The sequence below is a fragment of the Pseudochaenichthys georgianus genome, chromosome 19 (assembly GCF_902827115.2).
Source record: "Pseudochaenichthys georgianus chromosome 19, fPseGeo1.2, whole genome shotgun sequence".
Classification (NCBI taxonomy): domain Eukaryota; kingdom Metazoa; phylum Chordata; class Actinopteri; order Perciformes; family Channichthyidae; genus Pseudochaenichthys; species Pseudochaenichthys georgianus.
The window spans coordinates 18,693,932-18,719,894 of NC_047521.1; the positions used below are offsets into that span (position 1 = coordinate 18,693,932).

The 25,963-nt window shown below is 40.9% G+C and overlaps 1 protein-coding gene across 1 annotated transcript in view; it reads left to right on the forward strand.

Annotated features, from left to right (window-relative positions):
• atrnl1b (attractin-like 1b) overlaps positions 1-25,963 on the forward strand; it is a 74,162-nt gene that overhangs the window by 38,916 nt on the left and 9,283 nt on the right. Inside the window, exons 22-27 of the mRNA XM_034107217.1 lie at positions 269-363; positions 615-693; positions 2,672-2,829; positions 5,308-5,369; positions 10,052-10,130; positions 19,274-19,381. Coding sequence (XP_033963108.1) covers positions 269-363; positions 615-693; positions 2,672-2,829; positions 5,308-5,369; positions 10,052-10,130; positions 19,274-19,381 — 581 coding nt within the window. The remainder of the gene's footprint in view (positions 1-268; positions 364-614; positions 694-2,671; positions 2,830-5,307; positions 5,370-10,051; positions 10,131-19,273; positions 19,382-25,963) is intronic.

Here is a 25,963-nt window from a genome sequence, read left to right on the forward strand (position 1 = left end):
TGTAACTCCATTAATCGCTGCAGGGGAGTTTTAGAGCCCGCTGTCAGGTTCTCGTTCTCTGCTTGATGAGAAAATTGTGCAACCTGATTGCCGTCATTGGATTTGATTACAGACTTTTAGATTTCCCTAGTCGCCTTCATGAAGTTTATTATTGGTTTTTCTTTTGATCATATCACATTGCGTACGTCTCTATGTATTCATCTTGTCATAGTAGTCTCTCGTAGTGTGAGCCAGGTATGAGCACTTTGTTTTATCATTTCCAAAACAGACAACCTCCTGATAGACTACCAGTTCACCTTCAGTCTCATCCAGGAAGATGATAATCACTACACCGCCATCAACTTCATGGCCTCACCTGAGCAGGTAATTATATCCTGTCGTCACACACTGACACCTTGACACTTTTTGATCTTTCTTCATTATAATCAAGATGTAAGAGCTGCATTTAGAGTTTGGAACAGCTCATAAATGATTAAAGTCTCAATTTCCTGTACCTACAGTAGGCTTTTTAGATCTACGTTTTCATATTAAGGCTCTTGTGTATGTGTGTGTGATATTCTCAAGTTTTTTTTCTATATTTAATTACATTCATGTTTTGTGTTCTCTGTCTGAAGGCCAACAAGAACTTGGACATGTCCATTAACGCATCCAACAACTTTAACCTGAACATCACCTGGTCGGTGGGATCCACAGGTACCTTTTATTTGCAGTTAATTGATTGTGTAGTAAAAACACATTGCTCTATATTATCTTCCTATATGACAGAAACCTTGACAATGGCTCAACTGTGGTCACATCCCATTGGCTGGTGTTACATCGATTCCAATCTAATCCCCATGGATTGAATAATCAGTCCATTTCTTAGTTTAGTTTTAGATTAAGTCGATGGATTGCGAACATGTCAACAGCTCGTTGGTTAATGAGGAAAAAGGCTTCCTTTTCTTTCCTCATTGTATCGTGGATCCAACCATTAGTCTGTGCAAATGCTTATTGCTATCTTCTGCGCACATTTGCATGAATCATTATGCTGTTGAAACATGTAAAACATTCTAAACCAACAACAACAAAAGGCTTAGGTCATAAATGGTATTAGAGATTGTAGTGAAAAGGCATCAGCATTTTTAAAATGTATGTCATATTTTTATGAAATACATATTTTTTTTAAGCATTGGAAAATTAAGGCAGCAGACATTTATAATTTGCCACATCCACACAAAATAATAAATACACAGTTTGTCCCAAGCATCAATAAGAACATTAAAAAAGGATTTTATACCAAAATGTCAAACTCAGTCCCCGGCTTAAAGACACATTGTCTTTATTTATTGTCAATTAAATACCCAAAAGGTCCTATACAAACATAGTCACCTACTTCCATAACATTAACACATGAATATGGGCTTACATACGATCAAAACCCTTTGTTTTATTATTTCCATTCACTTTTAATTATATTTAATGAAAATTATTTCTAATTTGGTTTCCAACACCAATTACTCAACTGCCCCTCCAGGTGCCTGAGGCATAAACAATGAGTTTATAATGTAGATAATTAAGTTTTTCGTTTGATAAAAGAAATGTGCTTATTACAATAATAATTTATTCGGTTGGTATATCAGGAACAATAATGTCCGCTCTGTCGTTAGTGTGTCCTGTGTCACTGTTGAGTGGGGTCCCCTGAGGAGAGACCCCCCCCCCCCCTCCTCTCAAGGCAGCCGCCACCTTATCCCTCCCCACAACAATGGCATTTTCCAACCACTGAAACACGTTAACCGCCCGCCCGCCACCTTAACCTTTTGTTTCAGAATACCCGCCGTCATTAATATTTGAAGTTGGGTTTCTCAGAAGGAACGGGAGCCTCTTCACAATCGACAAGAGCGTCGGAGCGCCTTTGGGTGGGAGGAGGAGGAGGGTGATTTCAATTAAGATAAACATGCTCACGTAGCCACACTGAAGCTGTCATTTCCAGTCCTTTTGTTTCAGAGCTGTGGGTTGGAATGTCAATGTTGAGGACCCAGTAACACGAGGGAGAATAAGAAATGACTTGAAACATTACATAGAAGGGAAACAGATTTAAATTCAAGTGTGGCTTGGAGATTAATTCGTTTGATTCGACTATTAAAAACACTAACGTTTACAATGCAGTTTTGGCCATATGTAATGTTATTTACCAGTTTTAGCCTGTTGTTAAATGAACTCCCTTGTGAATACTGAACATAACGGGACACAAACAAGTATTCATAATAAATAATTGTGGATCTGCGCATGCTGCATCCGCCCAAGGGAGCAACATGCTAAATTCTAGGGCTCACATATACTCAATGCGTTAGCGGTGAAATGGATTCAAATGGTGACTATGTGCAAGCATGACTCAGTCCTGACCTATGGGCAGCAGCGGCACACATTCCCTCTATCAAGCTGCGCCTCTCTCCCACGTCCATTTAACAATTAAATACGGACGGCATGTATAATTACAAAATAAAAGCTCTACTGTTTTAGGTCAACCCAAAATAAGCTAAATGCACTTAAGACATAATAATATGAACTGCTTATGAGAGCTTTCCCGTCCCAAATGGCTTGATAAACCCATTAATGGATTCATAATGATACGTTGCTGCGCCGTGGCTGTATATAGGTGAGTGTGCTCAAAGTTAACTCTTTGCCCCAACAGCTGGAACCATCTCTGGAGAGGAAGTGCCCATCGTGTCCAAAACTAACATCAAGGAATACAGAGACAGTTTCTCCTGTGAGAAGTACACCTTTAGAAGCAACCCCAACATCACCTTTTATGTCTACGTCAGTAACTTCTCATGGCCCATCAAGATCCAGGTAAGGATGAAGCAGCAAACACCGTGAACTACTCTTTATTCTTGATCTATGTTGCAATGCTGTCTTCTAAATGGCTCACTACAGTATGGACATTGTCATTCCATTGATAAACAATTGTTCCTACATGCATACAGAGAGCAGGAGCTCATTGTTGTTGCTCAGGGTGATTTCAAGTGCATTTTATTCTAATTACAGATTTAATGAGGGATGGATAGTGTGCATAGGTGCACAGCTGTCTTTCTTTGTGCGGGCAAAAGCAAAGCGCCGTTTAACCTTTCCTACCCCTCTTTCTGAATAGAGGAGATTGAGGTTTTGATGTGGCGAAAATACAACAAAGGGAAAATAAATTCAATTTGCTGTCAGTTATTTTGCGTTTGCAGGAACACAATCATTAATTTGTTGTCAAAGAATTGTTCAAGGTTTATTCTTGCAGGCTTTTAAATAAATGGTAATGTTCCTACATATCTGCCAGATGTGTAAATACTCAACTTTTTGGCAACTTGACCATAATCACCTAAAAGCTTGTGATTTATGTATGCCAAAAAAAGCCATTTAGTGTGCAACAATTTCATTGGAGAAATTGCACATTTAAGCGAGACACTTGAACTCAGCAACATGATAGATGCTTTCCTAATATTATCACACAATTCCCATTTTGCTAATTAGCACGCTTCCAAGTATTGATTTTATATTTGTTCTGTGCCTCCCTTTCACAAGGTAGATGATTGGACCACGCTGTGGCGATAATATCTCAGGGGTCAGCCCATCTGTGGAGGTGGCCCAGTAATAGTTTTCTATTAGATTTCCCGGCCAACAGTCACTTATTTATTATGGACTGGCCTGAGCTGTTAAAGCAAATAGCTTTTGTAACAGGATAGGGTCTCTTCCTTTGCTTGCCTTCATGATGCCGGGGTGAGAGCGTAGACCTGCGAGAGATAAAGCAGAAATTGAGAATGCACTTATGAGCCTCGTGTTTAGGCGCCTAACCCATAAAAATAAGCATTTAAATGTTGGTAAAGATAGCAAAGCGAGGTTTTGAGCTTTCCGTGACATCATTATGTGTTCGTATTATTGTCACCCAAGAGGACCACTCGATGTAATAAAAGTCCACTTGTAATAGAAGTACATTCTCAAATGATGCCATTGATCGGCTCACATAGATGAATTGAAATTAGATTAACCCCCAACGTATTGCTTTGACCTCGTATTATGTGAAAAGCAGGGTTGCCAGCACTGAAAGAACTGCCCCACTTACTAACAACGCCAGAAAAACATGTGCTTTTCAGTCATTTTAGCCATGTCAGCGGGCATCTCATTTCAGATCACTGATCTTATTGTCTACCTAAAAGTGTTGGAGAAAGTCAATTGGTTGGAGACGTTGGACAAGAACACTAGACTCTGTACTGCTATAATCAACTTGAACATGCATATCGCTTTGTGTAAGACGAATATATTTAGCCCTGTAGCTTGTCAATTACAAGATAGTTGATTGATAAGCAAAAACAAACGTACTTTTCTTCTTCTCTTTGTAATACATATAACAAATTCATCAACCGTCCGTCATTGATCTGAATCACCGAGAATCATTGCTTTTGGATTTCTGCCTCATCAGTATTCATAACATCCAATATGACGCACATAACCATGATGCTCTCAGGGCTGAAGGCCTTCAAAGCATCTACAGTAGATAATGACGTGTCACTATGATGCGGCCTATCAGATGTGATTGAGCTGCTGGATATGTGCAAGCCTTCTTTTAATGAAGGTAAAACGTTATTTACTGCTGCTGATATAAATACGCTAATCAGCTATATAAGAGATTCACTATTCTTATATTTACATTTGGTTGTCCCTTCACTCAATAGAATCCTTTTCAAATTAGGGAACAATTCAAGTTTGCAATGCTATAGTTTTACATTCTTTACTTACAGTCATGTAATGTAAATGTTTTTTAGACATAAATGCAGAAACAAAATACGTAAAATAGAAAACTGCAGTGCTTTCCATTTCTGGCCTCAAGTCATTAAAGATACATAACATTAAAAACATTTGCATCGAAATGCATCAATACAATACTTTTTTTCTTAGAAGACGTGGATTGTGTTGAAATGGAAAGCTTTCTGCCTTGTTTGTATCTTTGTCCAACAATTCTCTATAAAGTGGAAGCTTTTAGTGAAGAATTCTCTCCAGTGACCTTTTAACGCGTCCACTCTGCTCTTACTGCCGACGTGAACTGTCAACACGAGATCACGTTAACCCCTTCACCATGTCACCGGAAATAAACTCAAGATTGGCTGTGCTAAGTACTTCCCTTTTTAGAGTTAAATATTTCTTTATCACACATTCAATACATTTTAAATATAAAGTGCAGGTTACTAACCCTATTTGTATTGACTGATTAAGCCTGATTAACCTTTTAATATAGTCATTTATATATCAATTTTTTTATAATTTCTCTTCTCTCTTTCCCTCCTCTAGATTGCCTTCTCGCAACACAACAGCATCATGGACCTTGTCCAGTTCTTTGTTACATTTTTCAGGTGAGTGAGTCCAATATGTAACACACTCATTCATGTCATTTGATTCCGCTCTTTAGCAGTCAAGAAGCATCATCCAGAATTTGACCCGCCACCTCTTCCTGTTCCGCTCCTGCCTCTCGAGGCTTATTGAGTTACTTGAGCCTGTTCTGTTAACCAAGTACATGTAAATGCTTCTTGTGTCTTCAAGGCAGCAATCTTCCTTTTTTTCGAGTGGCAAATGAAGCAGCCAGTGACCAATTAAATAGGTGAATATTGCTCTGCGAGTGCCATCTAAAGAGCAGGCATGGGCGATCAAGATATGAGGAGCTCTTTAATCATTTTTCACCCGTAGAGCTGCGGTGGAAATCTTTTCTCATTGAAATGTTGAAAATGAGTCAATTGAGTTCTCTCAAAGGCACTGAAGTCTGAATACATTAAGAGGATGCGAGTATAATTGGAAAATGTATGCTTTAGGTAAGATATCGGCCTTTTTTAGAAGCTTCAATAGATTGAGTTCCCTCTGAAAGCTTTGCTTACCGTATGCAAAACCAGCAGTGTATAAAGTATAGTGGTTTGAATATTTAACTCTGTGTTATTGGTGTGACCTTTTATTTTCTCACCTAACACTGACCGTCGTGCACTTTCTGTGGATAAATGTGCGTTTACTTTATTTCAAGGTGTGCTCCCGATGGACTAACATATTATCGGTGTAGCTGTCAAGGTGGGAATAGAAGACAGTCTTTGCCCAAGGCACCTGCCCGTCATTGCCCAGGCAACAATAACTTTCCTGAAAAGCTGTCACACGATCAGTTATCTTCTGCCTCCATCCGATCAAATTACAGTTGAACACCCGAATTCAGGGATTGTTGGACCGAAAGGGGAGAAGGACGGCTTATTTGATCTAAAAATGTGTCTGACGGCTCCTTGCATCATTTGCACCGGAAACCATTTTGAACAGGGTCACAAAAGGGCAACATGTAGTTTGTCTTTTTAAAGTAACAAATTCAAACTTTTCCTGGGCATTACTATTATTCCTTAGAATGTTTTTGTGTATTATCCTTCCTTTAGTATTAGTTTCGATCAGTTTAGTTCTTCTTAATATAATCAAAAATAACCCCTAGGAATCCACGACACAGCACATAGATTTCACAGTTTCCCAGCGTAGTGTTCAGCACATCGTTTCCCATCAGTATGCATTGCAATTTCTTTGTTTTTCCCTTTATCGTGCAGATTATATTCATTCTCTGAAGTCTTTTCTGCATCCTTGTTGTCCGCTTCTCACTCACCCATACACTCAAAAGTGAGTGAAAGGCTATGAGGCCGTGACAAGCGGTTGTGTGTGTGTGAGAGGATTTCAATCAATCAATCAATACATCAATCAATCAATCAATCAATCAATCAATCAATCAATCAATCAATCAAGCAATCAATGTTTATTTATATAGCCCAATATCACAAATGTTACATTTGTCTCAGTGGTCTTCACAGTGTGTACAGAATATCAGTATGACAATACGACACCCTCTGTCCTTAGACCCTCACATCGTACAAGGAAACACTTCTGGAGAAAACCCACAGTTTAAAGGGAACATGGGAGAAACCTCAGGGAGAGCAACAGAGGAGGGATCCCTCTCCCAGGACGGACAGACGTGCAATAGATGCCGTGTGTAAATTGAAAAGATAATACATTTGCAACATAGGTAGTCCAAATGTTTGGAAATGCATGTGTGTATAATAGGAAGATGAATCCACGAGGATATCCATCCTTTGAGGGGATGAACCTGCGGGAAACATAATCAGCCTGATGACAAAATGTCAAATCACCCCACAGGGTTTCTAGACCTCTGTATGAGAGATCGGGGTGAAGAAATTATGCCATGACTCTAACACACGCTTGTCCCTCCTTCTGTTGTTTTTCTCTTCCAAGTTTATTCAACTATCTCCTCAAGCTTTTTCAATACACGCCGTTTAACAGTATTTTTTTTTTACAAATGTTCCACACGGCTACCTTGTCTAAGTGACTTCATGGACAATATTTACTTGCACAGCACTAAGTTGTTACCTAATGAGATTGTTTTGTGTGTTCTGATTAGACCCTGCATAAAGTCTAATGGGACACGGCTTCACACTCGCAGTGGAACCCCAGGGTCTAATCTATACTAATTAACACGTGTCATTCATGTCACATCTGTGTGTGTGTATTTACAGAATCTCTAGTTGTGTACACTTGCACATGAGTTATTTCTTTGTTTTCCAACCATACACAGTAGACTTATTAAGAAGCATGCACACATTATCTGTGCATCAACTTTATTCACTCAAAGCTGAACAAAAACTGTAAATAACATTTTAATATTTTAAAGAAGTTCTATATCTATATGTACTATATCATTTGCTACCCAACAAGAAATAATTATGTTCCCATTTGGCATTTCAAGGTTGCTTTTTCTACAGAGGATCATGTTTTAGCAGCCTATAAAGCATCTAGGAAGCAGGTATAGAAAATATTGATTGCTTTTCCCATTTGGTAACTGTAGCCTTGTGGTTACAGAGATGATCATGTATTTAAGTTGATTGTCTTCTCTGCCAAAGGCCACTTTTACATGACACTATATTAAGTAACATATTTGGCTGTGTACTACTAAAAACCTCCCTGAGATCAGTACAATTAGGAAAATTGCACCGTGCGACTGCTTGTTTGATTTCATCATGAGTAGTTGAGTTAACACCTGCTGTTACTAACTATCGGACATCAATAAGTACTTGTAGATAACTTAAGTGCATCCTTTGTTTTAAGACTTTTATGTTTGCCCTTCACTACCTTAAGGCGATGGAACATGAATGACTGCTTTATTAACAGCTGGAGCAGAAGGAACAGCAAAGGGGATTTAAGCTGTCGAAAATAGTGATGATGAAAGCCAAACACCTGTCTAGGGATTTTTGTCACTTCTGCTACATGGAAATGTCATTGAAGCCCACACAGCTCCCCCTTCTCCATTCACCGTTATCTTCAAAGCGTTCGAAGATGGTGCAAGTATTTCTAAAAGAATGAAAGGGTGTACCTCTCAAATAAATTCCACTTTTTGAAAGCTTGGCGGCCCACTCTTTGCTTTATTTGAGAGGCTGAAGTGTTATCACGCTCCTCACAGGCGTTATCGTTCAATTGACTTGCAGGTGTGTCCGGCAAAATGAAAGCCTGCGAGTTAAAATATGAAACAAAAGGGCCTGTGATATTAGAGCTATGTGTCTCTGGTGAAATGTGCTTATTGGACCAGGCTGCCCTTTCTTTTAGAAATGTGGCATGTCCCTGAAGACGAGGGCTCATTGGTCATATTACATTACGGTATAGGTTTCAAATCCAAATATGAGTTTCTTTGTTCCTGGACAACAGGAAAAGAGTCCTTCTCATCCAGTGGGTACAGAATAGAAAGAAGGATATCATGAAATACGTGTTGGTAAATGAATATCAATTAAAGAGTTCACCTTTTTAGTTTTTTGGTGTTTTTTTCACCAAACCACATTGATCAGTGTCTTATGTGTTGCTGTGACAACGATCTCTTTCCCTTCAGCCCATAATAATCCGACCGCTCTCATCTGTCACCAGGATAATGAAGTGGAAGCTTTCAATCAGTCATATTTTTATATCCCAGCAGCCCTCGGACCTTGTTGAATTTCCCTTGACTAATGATTTTACTCTTGGGTTATTAAGTGAAGTAATCGGCCAAAATATTCAGTTTGCCAAGAAATTGATGTGATACCTCTTCATATCATACTCGTTTTTTTTTTTTAAATTAAGAGCCAAACTATGAATATTCAAGTCTACCCTGTTTGAGGGAGTAATAATGTACCGTACTTTTCGGACTATAAGCCGCGACTTTTTTCCCCATTTTTTTTTTTGTACAGCTAACGGCCACTAGGGAACCTCCTAAATCTATGGATTTTACAGGTAAAATTAACCACCTTTAACACTATGGGCTCTATGACCGGTCCAGCCAGGCTCCAGCAGGAAAAGCTGGAGGACGGAAAAGAGTGGTAGCGCGCCAAAGTAAAAGTCGAACCGAGAGACAGAACGAGAGCAAGACAGACGGACAATTTAGCTGCTGCGGCTTATATGCAGGTGCGCTTTATAGTCCGAAAAGTACGGTAGTTGCTAAGTAGTTTTTCACAAAATACTATATCACCGATTATACAGTAAAGGCTTTAATACAATCAAACAATGTGTGCAATGCATATAGATATAGGACACAAAGCAGCACAATAAGTACAGGACATATAATCTTGATGGAAATCTGTGTAATTCATTGTCTGAATTAAAAGCGTAAGATGTGTGCATTTTGAAAGTCAAACTTTTTTGGCAGACGTGAGGAAAGACTCAAATGTATGCGTTAATGTTTAAATATATCAAGAAAACAATGTGAAAATACAAATGATTGACATGTAAATTCCTAAAAAATGCGTGGAAGAGAATGTAAAACCACAACGTTTGTTAAAAAAATCCAATATATATAATAGAACATCTTACAATATGAATCTCTTCTACTGTAGGTGGCATGTTCATATCCTGTTAGTATCTACTGATGCTTTTAAATACCCAAGGGTTGACCGCTACCTATATGCAATGGAAATATGTGTGCACTTCCTCAGGTACAGATGTTATTAGTTAAAGTCATGCTGATTGATATTGTTTCCTCTCTTTCCTCCAGTTGCTTCCTGTCTCTCCTCCTGGTGGCTGCAGTGGTTTGGAAGATCAAACAGACCTGCTGGGCTTCACGACGGAGAGAAGTAAGTCCTTAAAACATATTCTGTGGACCATTACAATATTTTAAAAACTTGCAGTTGACACAGGGTTGCCAACTCTCACGCATCTGGCGTGTGACACACGCTTTCACTCTCAATCTCACGCTCTCACGCTGTCCAAACTATTCTCACGCCAAAACAAGAATACCGAAGACTAGAAACGGTTTTGAAAACTTTTGTCAGGTAGTGATCGTCTTCTCAATAGAACATCTTTGATAATGTCTTCTGGCCAATCAGAATCAAGATAACGGTGTGGTGTTGTTGCAGGAAGTCCCGACGGAGAATATTTTTGCTGTAGTACATCTCTATATACATCGATACAACATTACGTGTTGATAGAAATCAACACGTAATGAAATAAGACCCCACGGTGTGATGATTGATAGGTGTGTGGGCTGTCTTTCATTTTGACACACAGAACAATGGGGGCTATCAACCCTTATCCACAATGTAAAGTAATTCACAGCCTCTTCCCTCTTCTCTCTGTGAGGAGCAGCAGGTTCAGCTTCCAGAACAAAGTAACACAAAACTAAAATGGCATTCATTTTTTTAAATATGTCATGGAGTAATAGATTTATTTATTTTTCTTCTCAAGAGAGTACCAGAATGTGTGCAGGGGTTGGGTTTTCAGCATGTCAACTCTTTCACCTGTGGGGAAATTGCAGGATTGGCTCCAGGTCGCCCTTTTTATTTACTACAAGACAAATGTGCCTTTTTTTTTCTTCATACAGTTCAATTTGGATTGAGACGGGGAAATAATCTAAACCTCACGCGTGGCGTTTCACTGTCAAGGGGGCGATATAGCGTGTATGTGATTACATTGCAAATACTGACTTGAGCCCCATCACTGTATGGGTTAGCCCTACCATAGATTACCCAACAAAAGTACTCCGGAGCCGATAAGTCAATGAATTGCTTATCGCGACAGGCACACAATAAAACAGTGGAAACAAACATGTGTTTGACTTTCATTAGTGAATGAAACTGTGTGCCCTTTATAGTCTGTGTCCAATATTGTGTATTTGTATATATTGTATATATATCCTATATATATGCTAAGGTCCCGCTACTGACACGATAGCAGTCATTGTGTGCGCATATGTGTAATTAAAACCATGATATCAAAATCTCACTCCAGCCAGGTACCCAAAGTTGGCAACCCTGAGTTAACATTGTATAAATACTTAACAACATGCTAGCTAAGTTAGCATTATTGTTAAAACCTAAACAACAATCGAAAAGGTCACTATGTGTCAATGGCTAGTGGCCAAGACGTCACATTTTATAAAGGTTTATTTTCTCCAAAAGTAAATATGGTTTAAAGTAGAGATCATTCAGAAGTTAATGATTGAAGTAGCCTAGAAGTAAGTCGAGATGCTGTGAATAACTCAAGGAAAGGGGATAGAAAGTAACATTAATATTCAGAGTTACTTTGAAAGATGGGGTTGAGAAAAGATGAGGATGAAAGATGAGATGACTGGCAGTAAAAATAAATAAATAAGAGGGCAAGAAAGAGGAAGTAAGGAAATGGAGGAAGTGTGCAAATATATGTAAATTCAGCCGTGAACTCAAACTGCATGTGGTGGTTCCTGGTTTCTGTAAAAGCTGCCATCATTTCCATCTCTTCAGACCGAATCCTATATTCTCCTAGATGCTGTCACATACTTGATATCAGGGCGTTTCATTTGGTGCTCATCCAGCCTTATGACCCGCAGTCTGCTAATAAAGCTCCCACAATTTATTCCCCTTTGGGCATGACATTGATTATCAAAAGATCCACATTTTTATACCCTGTAATTGATATATGAAAATAAACAAGAATGATGGCTACCGCAACTCGGGAATCATGCCTATCGAAAGAATTAAAGTCAATAAAAGTTAATGCAGGCAGATGGGCTCGCGTCATTGAAATTCTGCTCACTTTTGCTGTCTGCTCTTGGCATTCCCGTCATCTGTTTGTCACTGCCCTTCAGCTGCCACATGAGGACGGATTCATATTTAAATAAAGATCTCTCATCTCTCAATTTCAGGTGATTGAAAAGTTTTGTCACCGCCAAACAAAATACTTCTTATTCTCTGAGAAGGACTGACTGAGTTGTTTGTGGATGAAGCATCAGCTTGTATTTATTAATTTAAGCTACGTCAAACTTTTATTTTCGCCCTTTTAGCAACAGGACATTATTTATTTTTGTACTTTTTTTTTTAAAACATTGCATTCCTCATAGTGATCTTATTTCTGAATTTGAATCCTAAACCTTTTTGCTGTTTTTTTGCTACAGCTTTTGTTGGCTGCTGATTTGTGATTTATCCAGGTTTGATTGAAAAGGTTTAAAAACTGTAGCTACAATCTGACTAGCCTAATACATTTTGAACCTTTATGTAGTTAAATCCTGTTAAAGGTAGTTTTATTTCAAAATATAGCTGTCATACTGGTTAACCAGTTTCTCAAACATGTCTGCCACATGGCATTATGAAGCTGAGAAAAAGAATACCTTAAGGTTCCTGCCGTGGCATTTTCAGCTGCCCTACTTTTGACCAGAAGATGTAAAGACGAGCTGTGTGTTGGTCACCTCTTTCTGAAAGCTGTGACAGCCTTCAGGGCTTCAGTGCCTTTTCAGCTTTGCTTGTAGACTTTAACATCATCTCATGTGGCTGTCAACATTTCACAGGTCCAAAACCAGGAGGACAATTTCAAGTGATGTTATCTAAAGTAGTTAAGGTCTGTCTATCACCCTGCCAGAGTAAAATGCTTTTATGTTTGGAATGGGGCATCCACTTATGTAAGTACTCGAGTCTGAAATGTTTTTAGCTATAAGGTCAAACCACTATATCTGCAGACCTCAAGCTGCAATCAATGTAAGCTTGTTATATAGGTGTAGAGCCTTATGTTTTTACCATTATGACTGATACAAAAAGTACCCATTTACTAACACAAACACACATTTATCATAGAATAGAATACAAATAAAAACAACAGTTTGTCCTCTGACCAACCTCCAATTTAAATATTGTTTTCATTTGTTTTACTCTGTTATCAGACAGGTGCAGACATAATAAATCTCTCTTTAAAAAAAAAAAGAAGAAAATAAGATCTTCTTCCATTTATATGGAACAGTACATTTTTGTTTTGTTTGTTTATTTGCTTTCTTAAAGGGAAACTATACATTAAAGTGTTAGTCTCTAATTCAAAGTGCGCACAATTTTATGCCGCGGTTAACAAAACCAAAAGTGCATTTGTTCTTGTCAAATCTAAAGTATCATATGAATGTATATTTTTAGTTAAGAATATAAAGATGTTTCTATATTTTCCCCATTTAGACATTTCAAATTTAAATATTAAGAATTGTAAACTGTGCCGTTATTTTTAGCTTCCTCATATGGTACAATACAATCAGCATTTGTCTTACTTAAATGTCTTTCTTTTTTATATGGCCAATTACAAAAATGACAGTTCATTAGATTTGTATTGATCAGTTTTTGTAAATGAAGAACAAGGGATTATGAAAGACAACATCTCTGGTTGTGCTCTACGATTTAAATTGTTCCTTAATTGTCCATCCTACAATGTTATAGGAGTCCAATGCTAAATCAAAAGAGTGCTCTTTGATGTTAGTCACATGCAAAAAAGTTATCTAGTTTGTGATGGCATTAATAACAAATCATTTCCCAAATGGCTTGTAATACATACAGCATCCCATCATAAAGTAAAGTGAAGTTATCATCAGTTTCTCAGTGGAATTTGTGATGACTCGCTTGTGTTGAGAGACGGGAGCAAGTCTTGTATGGTTTCAGATCATCATTTAAAAGGGCTTGTGGTCGGCCCATGCATTTACGAGGCTTGTCCAAATATGGACAGGGAGGATTTGAGCTGGAGGCCATCTAATGCTCACAAGCCCCCATTTCACATAAGTACATGGAATAAACTAGTGGTAATGAGGCCTCTCGAGATAGCTGGGAGAATAAAGAGTCACTGATCCAGTGACATATGGAAGTCTGATAGTGATTGATCTTTTTGGATTGGCTTCCTGGTGTGGAATCTATTGAAGTCCTACTGTACTGTTTCCTGCTAGACATAAACAGCTATGTGTTCAAATGAAACCGTTTAAAAAAAAATGTAATTCAAGACATTTGACATGACATTTTGTTTCTAAACCAAGCTGCCATTGTCTGTTTTGTAATGTGGAAATTAGCTGAAGTTAAAAAAAACAGCCTCTTAAGAAACATTAGGTGGTAAATGTGTAATTCCTGGAGTGCTCTTATTCACTCGAAGCAGGTCTTCCAGCACACTAATGCACTAATTGAATAAGCACTTTCTCTTTTTTGTCAGGAGTTGAAAGGACTTGGTTGCAAAGGCTAACGGTTGTATCTGACTAATTTGAGTTGAGGATAAGTGAGGAGACTGGGGTCCTGAGTGGGAGGGGGGGACAAAGGGATGAAAAGACGGCAGCTGTAAATGCCACGGAGGAGGGCGAGGGCTGACCTCTTTGAAGCTACCTGTGGGGGGAACGGGGGGGAGGGGGCGCTGACATTTCACAAGACTGCAACACGGAAGATGTCTTACACACAAACATGTGGATTTATCTAATGCTCTCTTTATCTCTCTCACACACTCTTACCAACACGTGCATAAACGCTTGCAGCCCTCCAAACTATTATTCAGCAGCTGTTACCATAAAAGTCATTTTTTTTTTAAGCATTCCATAAATCGACAAGTAAATAATAAGGATATTTATTTAAAACACATATGTTTTCTGCTTCACTGATGTTTCTTATTGTCTAATGTACATTATTTAATAACGATAGTGGTGTTGCTATATATATGTATATGTGTGACAATATTGGTTTGATACAATACATTTTTCTCTTTCACCACCAACAGATCACATTTTTATTTACCTATTTTATCAACTACTACACGAATTGTCACCAAGAAATTCACAGTGACAATTATTTTATATTTTGTCATAACAATTTTGAGGCACACGGTAGAAATACAGAACTTAAACACTGATAGTATTAAAGAGATTGTCAGCTTGCACATATTTGATGGCAGATAAAGTTGCATTGCGGTCCAGGTTTATAATTTTAGGGGGATTAGTGTTGTTTTCATTTTGATGCACTCCCAGCTGGCTTTATTTAGGCTTTTTTCATTCGGATTTGTAGTTGTTCGGAACGAAGTGTTGTTTCTGTACATACGTTCTCAGTGTAATACTAATGACTGTAAACCACCCATTCCGATCAACACAACTCTATTACCTATGTGCTTGCATTGACACATCTGAAAGCAACACATTGTCCACATAATCCTCCCATGCCCCTTGAAGAGCTCAATCAGCGGCCATCGATTGCCATAATCAGATTATCCTGCTCCTAAGCCCCCGGTCACCTTGATTGTCCCGTGTTCGGTTTAAAGTTCGCACTCTAATAATTTCCTCTAAAGAAACCGATGATTGAACGTTTCTGTGATTAGGATATTGGATAGGAACTCAGGATATTGTTTACCCTTGGACTGTACCACTAATGAGCAAACATTAATTACAGCAAGGGAACATTTAATGAATATTTTATGTTGGAGTTGAACCTTATTACTTATCTTTTTACCAAGACTTTATGTTTTTCTATTTCTAGTTCTTGCTTCTTAAGCCTGCACAAAACCACCAAACATATCATTATGGCATACAGTGATGGAATATCTATTTGGTTTAGTCCATTAATCCCATTGTTTGTACAGATTGTGAAAGCATTTGTTTTATTTTATTTTCCGTTTTGTTTTCTTCAGTCTCTTCTGCAGGGCAGCGCCTTGTGGGCACAGCCAGTGATCTTTGAAAAGGACAAAGTGACCTGCTTAGGTGTAGGAAATGCTCAGAGGCGGGATGACACATACCCTTTTATAGGATCCAATGAAGGGAGCAAAATGCTGTACTCAAAAGACGGATAATTCATGCACTCATCTGCCAAGTTAATCAAGAGGCATAGCAGTGCACCCTTATCGCAAAAGTGAATGGCTCCAGCTTGTATTCTTGACCAAATCAGAACGAGTTTTTGCTTTCGAAGGGTCCACTCCTGCCTTTTGTCTTTTACTTACAGTAGTGTTCATTTGTAGAGTCTATCTGGTAATACAGTGGCATTTTGATGATTGTATTCCAAGCACATTCTTTGATGCCTGTGCAAAGCTTCTGTTCTCCTTTTTGGCTATAAATGCATTCTGCAACATGATAAATAACATTACTGCTATCTGACATTTAGGATGAATGTTGTTGGATTTGAGGCTCTTGTGTTGGAAACCGTAATAAGCCGTGAGCTGTTTTCTTGTTTTGCAACAACCCCGCCGGGCCCTCCATCTTGCTTTTATCTTTTGGAAAAGGGCAAAAATTTCTCATTTTGACCTGCAGTGGCCCAGCAGCTTAAATGTAGCGGTTTGGTGTTGCTGGTTTTGATGTTTAATAGTAGAGAAGTCCAACAATCTAACCCGAGCGCTTTGATTTAAAGTTTAGAAATCAAAGCTTCAAAAAGAAAAAATCAATCGCGTGATCAATCTCAATTTCATGTGGCTGTTGTTCTCTCTGTCCCACCTTAACCTCCCCCAGGGAATGAGTGATTCAACAATTCTCTCACTCACTCCCCCTTCAGTGAGCCTTGACAACTAGCCAGTGTTGATCATTCAAAATGCGTCATTATGGGCTGCATCGATACAAAAAATGCCTTATTTATGATTCACAAAACATAAATAAAACCCACTGACCATATTTCTCAGTTTTTACATTTTGACTTATTTGATTTTATAAAAAAAGGTAGAAGCCGAGGCATTTTAAAATAAATGATAAACAATAAACACATTACACTTTTAACACGCATTTAGAAGACGTCATTAGCTTATATTGTGTCAGGAAGTGATTTTCACTGTTGAATATCAAGAAGAAAAAGCTTTTCATTACATTGTTGTCTGCCATTTCCTGCGTTTCAGACAGGTTAGAGTGCATTTACTCAAAATGTTTCTTAAAGATTAGCTATATTTGAAAACATGCGGTTTTGATTTTTTGCTTGTAAGCCTGTGCAAGGTCTTTTTTTAGTCGACCTCTATAAAAAGCCACCGATGATTTGAAGCGCTGGACGTAGAACAGCATGTGCCAGTACTAGTAATGAGGCACTGTTTGCTTTCAAATATCTAATCAAGGTTTTTGACATAATTGAATAAAACCATTTCCATCAACTGTCTATGTTTTCCTGTGTACACCCCTAACAGAAATATAACTTGATCAAACGAAGACGGTGCTCTGGCTCTCTCCGTTTGTCATATAAATGGGGACATTGATTCCCCATGAGTGTCATCTTCAGATTTAGTTTTTCTCCACTTGTTCGCTGTACAATGCTATCAACCTCTCCAGACCTCATCTGAAATGTGCCAATTAATAGCCAGACGAATGAATACTTAATTAGATTCAGAGTGAGTGAGTGTGGGGGGTCTGGACAGAAGAATACCAGGGTTCATTACCACACCAAGGACACATTCCTATTCAGGTTTCAAGACCACCAGAAAACTCAGAGCCATACAACTATTGACCCAGTTTTATTGTACGGGTAATGTGAGATAATTGGAAAGTGCCAAACAATCAAGTGTACCTGGAAAATCATTAAAGATTGTGGACAATGAAATCAATGCTTGAATTTACATAAATGCATAGCCCCTCCATGTAAGACCACAGTACATACATGTATGCTACTCACTTTAGCTGATGACCATTTATTTTGCCGCTGAAATCAAATATGTTGCCTTCAGATTTTATTTGCTGAAGCTTGCTAACTTTATAAGCTATCAGTATTAATGTCTCTGCCTGACATTCTAATAAAACCATCTGACACATTTTGAACCAAAATCCATATTAAAAGTGTCTTGAATGCACACTTAGTATAGACAATTGAAATAAAATTGTGTTAAAAGATTGCTAAAGCTAACCGTTCCCAAGCAAAAAGGCAGGCTCCAACAAAATTCCATGTAGACAGGGAAACTTTGTAAATCAATTTTTTGTTTTTTATTAGTTAAGTTATTGAACATGTCAGAAACAACAATAATTATAATTATAACAAAGAGAAGCAAAACAAACAACAATAAAAAAAAACGTTCAAGGTACAAAAAAACTAATTTCTCAAATAATCTCTGTCATGTTCAACAGGAGCAGGAAGAAGCTTACACACGTTTCTGGTCCTACCGCCTCTAGCGTACATTTTTCTTGAAAATAAAAGATTAGGTCATCGTCATCAGCATCCGTGATGTTAGTTGAAAGTAATGCTGAGATACAACTAGCTTAATACCTAACAAGCTTACGTTTGGTAGTAAGCTAGTTAGCCAGGCATGCTAATATATGCAGCCATGTTGTTTTTATTTCATCAGTAAAGAACGGGCACATCTTGATGCCGATCATCACAACCGCTCTGTGTGCGTTGTAATCTGAAGTACAATTAGATCCTAATGCTCAACACTTAAGCTCATCACAAATCCAATACCAATCAGTGATGTCCTTGGCGCTAAAATGGTGGCTTGTTAAGATATTGATCAGACACTGCGTTGCTGATGAAATGGTGCGAGTTGTTTTACAATATTGATTCGTGGGGAACAAGAGAGTGTAGTTTCTTTACAGTTTAGGTAACGGGAATGGTGTCACTCCTGACGCTTATCGCAGTATTTCTAAGTGGAGAGTTTGTTTTTTGAATATTGAAAAAAAGGGTCTATAATATTATAATCCAAAATGAAAGGCAACAAAATCCTCATTATTCTGGGCTTGGTGGGTTTAGAGGCACAATTAAATAATATTGTACTTATTTCTTTTAATATGGATATTGCATAAATATAGTGTGTATTTATGGCACTAGGGAAGTTGGAATTGACCAACTGTCAGAAGTTGTTGTGTGTGTATGGTATTGATTTAAGTGTCTTCCTGTAAGTCCTCTTTATGAAAAAGCTGAAATAAAATATGTTTTTCAGTTTTTTCAAAATCATACGAACCCCAATGTGCTTTCTATTGATTTATGATGCTATATTTCATGTAATCAATGTACGCACTTATATTTATTAATATTTGGTTATTTAATTTAACCATATTTCGAACTCTTTTCTGTGTTTGTTATTACAGCAGCTGATGAGAGAGCGTCAGCAGATGGCCAGTCGTCCGTTTGCCTCAGTCGCGCTCTCACTGGATTCCAGGGGAGAAGAAACGGAACTGTTGCATCCTGTGGTTGAAGTGAGTACACACACACACACGCACGCGCACACGCACACGCTGTTAACAACTGCATACCATAATAGTCTTCCATATTACAGGCTGGCACTTTTTTTTTTGTATCGTCCTCATATCACATGATTTCACCCAAAGTGTTCTTGAGTCCTTCAAAGCACCAAAGACACCCATTGGAGAATCTCAATCCAGAATTTGTAAGTGCTTCCACTGACATCGCTACACTAGTTTTGTTGTGCCACATAATTGGACGATATTGTGATGTACTCAACCAACTCATGCCCTCCACTCGCAATAAGTCTGCCTTTTATCCACTCCTCACATCAGTAAGAAATCGGCCATCGATGGTCCTTTATTCCCACGCCCCTCTCTCTATGAATTGTCCTCTGCAATCAGGGCGACAGACTGGCTGACATTTTTTCAATCGATATGTTATAAATGTTCTTTAAGCGAAATGATGTCATCATGAAGAAAACAGATTAATATAGATTTTTCAAGCTAAAACATGTTATGGTTGTATTAAGAAAAAGGTGGTCATTACTTTGAAAAGCTTCACTGAGTTGAAAAGGGATTGCTCTGATATTAAAAGGATGACGTCAGGATGCTTTATTGAACATTTCATGAGTGTTCGTTTACCTGTAGTGGGCATGTCTTCATTTAACATCATTTCTCCTCCAGGGTTATTTGCTGGGAACATGACGCATGCCATTTCCTTCAAATTGTGATTCATTAGGCTCACATGCTCATCCCGAAATGTTCTATCCAGTCCCTACCTCACTTATTTCTTCCCGCCATGTGAATACCTCCCATAAAAATAGAAAGCAGTTCTGAAATCTGGCGCTTAGCACAGTCCAGGGCTCGGTGACACATGGGATGAAAGCATAGCTTGAAGCAATATGGGGAGCTACATCCTCAAATTGACATCTGAGGTCCAGCAGTGTTTCTTCAGCCAGAACCACCTCTGTGTCACCTGCTGCTGAGAGGAATAAAATCACTGTGGCAACCAGGAAAGAGGCCCCTGCATTAGCTGTTAATGCATAATGCTGAGTGGTACTCACCGTGCATTACTATGTTGTGAAGGGCAAGAGGAGAAAAACAATGCTTCTTAGCTCTGAGTGCACCTTTTTGTTGTGCTTTTAGAGCAGCTACGTAACGTCTGAATCCGAACAGTTTTAGAGACTATTGCTTTGCCTTTATTTAAGTAAAAGGTTAATTATACACTTGTCCTCAGAATGTATGCGTTAATCTGTTCAATTCACGCATTTATACCAGGAGTGTTGCTCCCTTTTCTACACTCTCTGCAAAAGTGTGAGAGTTTGCATCCACTGGAGAGCATTGCTGTGTGAACCATACCCAAAGCTGTTCTGGAAACGATAACTGGGAAAAGTGTCTTCAGTGTTCTGTTTCTTGACCCTTTCAAGATGCAGAGTGAACCTAGGAATGCTTGACTTTCAGTTACCCTTGGATGTCCCTACAGCTTTTGTAGAAGTTAGTATCACAGTTTAGCCAGAGAAAACACCTGAGAGACCTGATTGACATGCCTGTGTCCTGAATGTATTTCAGCTTTATCCTGAAGGCTAATTAGTCAAATAGTACACGGTATATTTGGGATACAGGCACATTTCCAAATGTGTTACCCATTATTTAAAAATAAAGGCATTATGAAAACAATCTCTAAATGGTAAATCCAGCAAACAAAGTGCGTGTCAAATGACATCCAATGAGTTGAGATGCAAGCATTACTTTATGCGTGGTGTCCAGATGTAAAGTACACACACATAACATTATTCATTTCCTGAAAGGTCATACAACATACCTTGCAGGTAAACACTTATTTAACTGTTGAAAATATGTGTTTTCAGACATAGAACTTTTTTATATTGAAATCTCTGATTGCAAAAAATATGTATTGCATATACTTAATTGCATTAAGTATCTATAGAGTGGGGCTGCTCGATTATGGCAAAAATCATAATCACGATTATTTTGGTCAATAATTGATATCACGATTATTAAAAAACGATTATCCATTTACTTTGAAAACATCCATTTATTGAAAAACAATATGAACAGTATGTTCTCATTCATAACACTCCGTTCGATGTCTCACTATGGGATGCGCCTCATCGCGGAGCAAACAGAAGCATCAATCTCATTACGCCAATCCTGATTGGCCGGTGATTCTTGACGTCAACGTCAGGGGAAATCACCCCCTATAAGTAGCCTGCGCCACGACGCATGCGTCATTCAAACACCTCTTCTCGCTTCAGAGCACATCTCGAACGGTAGCTGGGCTAGCTTAACAGTCCACAGACTGAACCCAAAGCTAATTTCGGTCGACGGGCGTTAGCCGGCTCCCCGATTCTCTCACAGAAGAGTATTATAGTCAACCTCGCCGTTCTTCCTCTGGAGTAAGGTAAGGTTTTGACTTCAAGTTAGCAACACACCAGTTGCTAACTTGTGTTTTTTCCCTCACTACCGACACCACGGTAGCGAGGACACTTTTTTCTTCTCTCTTCCACGGAGGAGAAAAGGATTACAGGAATATTACCATAACAGGTAATATCCTTGAGAGAAAAAGACCCACGCTGTCCCTTTTTCCCCCGGATTAAAGACAGATCGGTAAAAAAAATTTTCTCGAACGTACCTGTCATGAGCGGACCCTCTCCACGCCTCACGGCGAATGAGATGGATGCCTCTCCCCCTCACACCAGAGGAGTCAGGAACTCGGAGGCTCGGCGCTGCGGTTGCGGGTTGAAAGTGTCAGGCACAGACTCACACCAGATCTGTTCGTCCTGCCTTGGGCTGGAACACGCCCAGGAGGCCATCGACAACCCCGGCTTGTGCGGACATTGTGCCCGCCTCAACGTGAAGAGCCTCCACCGAAGGTTAGCGCAACAAGTTAACCTGTCGGGACGGGACCCCCTCATGTCCACTGATCCGCCGACCGGCAATCAAGACACGGGGACGTCTGCCGCAGGGATGGAGCCCCTCACTGCGGTCTGGGGCTCACCGACAGCGGCACCCGCAGAACCGGAATCCCGCGCCATATCAGGCCGAGATCCGGTGGCGGCAAGAAACCCGGGAACGGGGCCCCACGCTATACCAAGCTGGGGCTCCCGACTGGACCTCACCATGGTTTCACCCGCGGAAGATGTCCTGGAGTTAGATTACATGGAGGACGAAGAGTACACCTCTGAGTTCCTCCTGTCTGACTCGGATGAGCAAGAAGACGACGTCTTCGTGTCACCAGCTCAGGCTGCAAAGCCGGGAGCGATGGCTGCTCTCTCGGCGATAGCACACCAGCGTCGCCCTGTCTCAGTATGGACCTACAAGCCGTGTGTCAGCGCGCTGCGGCCAGACTAGACAAGTTGGCCGAGAAAATCTCCGGTTCCGGCTGCAGCTCAGGCTCAGCCAACCCAGAATTTTGGCCAGCAGTCGAGGAAGAAGAAGCGAGCGGCGTGACAGCCCCTCCTTCTCCCCTCCGTGAATGTGTTCCAGCCGCCTCGAGAGATGCCTAAACGCCATCCTCAAGTCCGCACAAACACATGTCACACGTTGGTTGATTCCTCCGTCATTAAACATTTGCCGCTGACTCATCCAGGCCGAGGGCCGAGGGCGCAGCTCAGAAAAATGGATAGAAAATCAATAAAACCAATTTTCTCCCCTTTTGAGAGCAGCAACGGCATCTCTCAAAAGGCGGATTATTGACGGGTCTGTGAAGGCACCACCGCCACACGCAGTGCCGGCTGGAGCTGTAAGCGTGACATCTCAGCTGGCTCTAAGGAGCATGCAGCAGGAGATACTCACGACACCCAAGCTGCCTCGAACTCTGCTCGGTTTAAAACACCGAAGACGCAGAGGTCGCAGCCCATCCCGAGTCCCCAGCCCAGGCTGGAGACGAGGGCAAGTTGGCCGAGAAAATCTCCGGTTTCGGCTGCAGCTCTGGCTCAGCCAACCCAGAATTTCGGCCAGCAGTCGAGGAAGAAGAAGCGAGCGGCGTCACAGCCCCTCCTTCTCCCCTCCGTGAATGTGTTCCCGCCGCCTCGAGAGATGCCTCAACGTCATCCTCAAGTCCGCATAAAACACATGTCACATCTTTCTGTCTGAATAAACCATTTTCCGCTGACGCATCCAGGCTCCGGCCAAGGACGCAGCTCAAAAAAATGAAAAGAAAGACAATAAACAGTCCGTTAACCATAAATCCCCTTCTGAGAGCAGCTACGGCCTCTCTCAAAAGGCGGATAATAAACGGGTCTGTGAAGGCACCACCGCCACGCGCATGCGCAGTGCCGGTTGGGGCTTTAAGGGCACTACCGCCACGTGCGTACGCAGTGCCGGCTAGAGCTGTAAAGAACGGCCCGTCAATCCTTCCCCTTTCAAGAGCAGCTACGGCATCTCTCAAAGGACGGATTATTGACGGGTCCGTGAAGCCACCGCCACACACATGCGCAGTGCCGGCCGGGGGCTTTAAGGGTACCACCGGCACGCGCAGGCGCAGTGCCGACTGGAGCCGTGAGGGCACCACCGGCACACACATGCGCAGTACCGGCTGGAGCTGTAAAGGCACCTCCGTCACGCACATGCGCAGTGCCGGTCGGAGCCATAAGAGTGACATCCCAGCTGGCTCTAAGGAGCATACAGCAGGAGATACTCACGATGTCTGCCTGGGCTTCTCAAAACGGTTATAATTTATCTGTTTTCACAAACCCAGAGAGAGTCAACCCACATTCTGGAGAGAAAGGTTCTCGCTCTCCTAGAAAGAAGGGTTTTATCTATAATGCCCGCCGAGCAGAGTCAGATTACGGAGGAAAATGTCCTCGTAAAGCACCCGCTCAACATGGGCCTCATAATAAAACTAAACCCCGAACGCCACGGCTTACGGAGAGTTTTGGTGATTATGAAATGCGTGGTGGCACTACACCCGACTTTTCCAGTGCGGGATGCGCCTACGGGTGCAGTCCTTTCACGGAAGGTGGTCACCACGGATGCAGGTCAGACGGGCTGACAGGGGACTTACGAGGGTCGCCCGGTGAGAGGTCTCTAGAACAGAGACTTCCAGCGGGCACGCGTAAATTACCCGGAGCTTTTAGCGGTGTTCCCCACCCAAAAATGCTTCCTGCCTTCTCTCAGAGGACTTCATGTCCCTGTGAGGATAGACAACACGATATCGTGTATGAACCGCCAGGGGAGATTGCGTTGTCTCCAGTCACACACACTGGCACACAAACTGATCCCTTGGAGCGGCAGACGTCTCCTCTCTCTGAGAACGACACAAGTACCGGGTGTTATGCACCTAGTGACAGAATTACTGTCAAAGGGTGCACCACTCTATGCAGACTGGACTCCTCATCCAAGGATCGGGAGTCCGCTGTGGGTGCGTTAAGTCTGTTCGCAAGGGGAGAAAATGCTCAATGACAGCTGTTCTCTTTAATGCACGATTTAAACGCACCGTTAGGCGGGGACGCACTCGTACACGATTGACCTCCGGGTCCTCTGTACACGTTCCCACCCCTGGTTCTGTTCCCCTTAACTCCGGCCAGAGTGAAAGAGCAACGCCACACACTTACTCTGATGTTTCCACCCTAGCCCGCAATATACGGGCTGGCGGGGATATATCAGCTGTTGTGCGGGCAGCCGTGGCAGCCCCCACCACGCAGGGACAGATTGTCCAGTCCGGGCTTTGCACACATATATGGACAGATCAAAAGAGCTTCGTCTTAATGACCAACTCTTCGTGTCCTGGGCTAAACCTCACAAGGGTAAGCCTGTTACTAAGCAACGACTATCCCACTGGATCGTGGAGGCGATTGCTTTGGCCTATACGAGTCAGAATCTGCAAGCACCTTCGGGTCTGCGGGCTCACTCGACTCGGGGCCTGGCTACATCCTGGGCTTTGTTCAAGGGTGTTTCCATCCAGGATATCTGTGCGGCGGCAAGCTGGTCTTCGCCACTCACTTTTGTCCGCTTTTACAGGCTGGACGTCTCCGCTCCAAGCGTGGCCCGAGCAGTGCTGGGCACCTTGTTGAGTCGGGACTCCACATGTTAAATTCTGGTTGATCGGTGGTCTTCGAGATAAGCTCGTCTGGCAATACGGGAGCTACAATATCCCATAGTGAGACATCGAACGGAGTGTTATGAATGAGAACTATAGGTTACTTACGTAACCCCAGCACTCAGAGTAACATGAAGTGAGATGTCTCACCAGACGGCCCTCCTTGCTATGGTGAAGCGAGAAGAGGTGCTTATTTTGAATGACGCATGCGTCGTGGCGCAGGCTACTTAAAGGGGGTGATTTCCCCTGACGTTGACGTCAAGAATCACCGGCCAATCAGGATTGGGGTAATGAGATTGATGCTTCTGTTTGCTCCGCGATGAGGCGCATCCCATAGTGAGACATCTCACTTCATGTTACTCTGAGATCTGGGGTTACGTAAGTAACCTATAGTTTTTAACAGTTGATTACCCTGAACCTTCAGTACAATTCAACTGAAAACACAATAAAAATAATAATAATACAAATAATAATAATAATTTTATTTCGATTACGTTGTTTTCGTAATCGTTGCAAGCCAAAATCGGAATCGA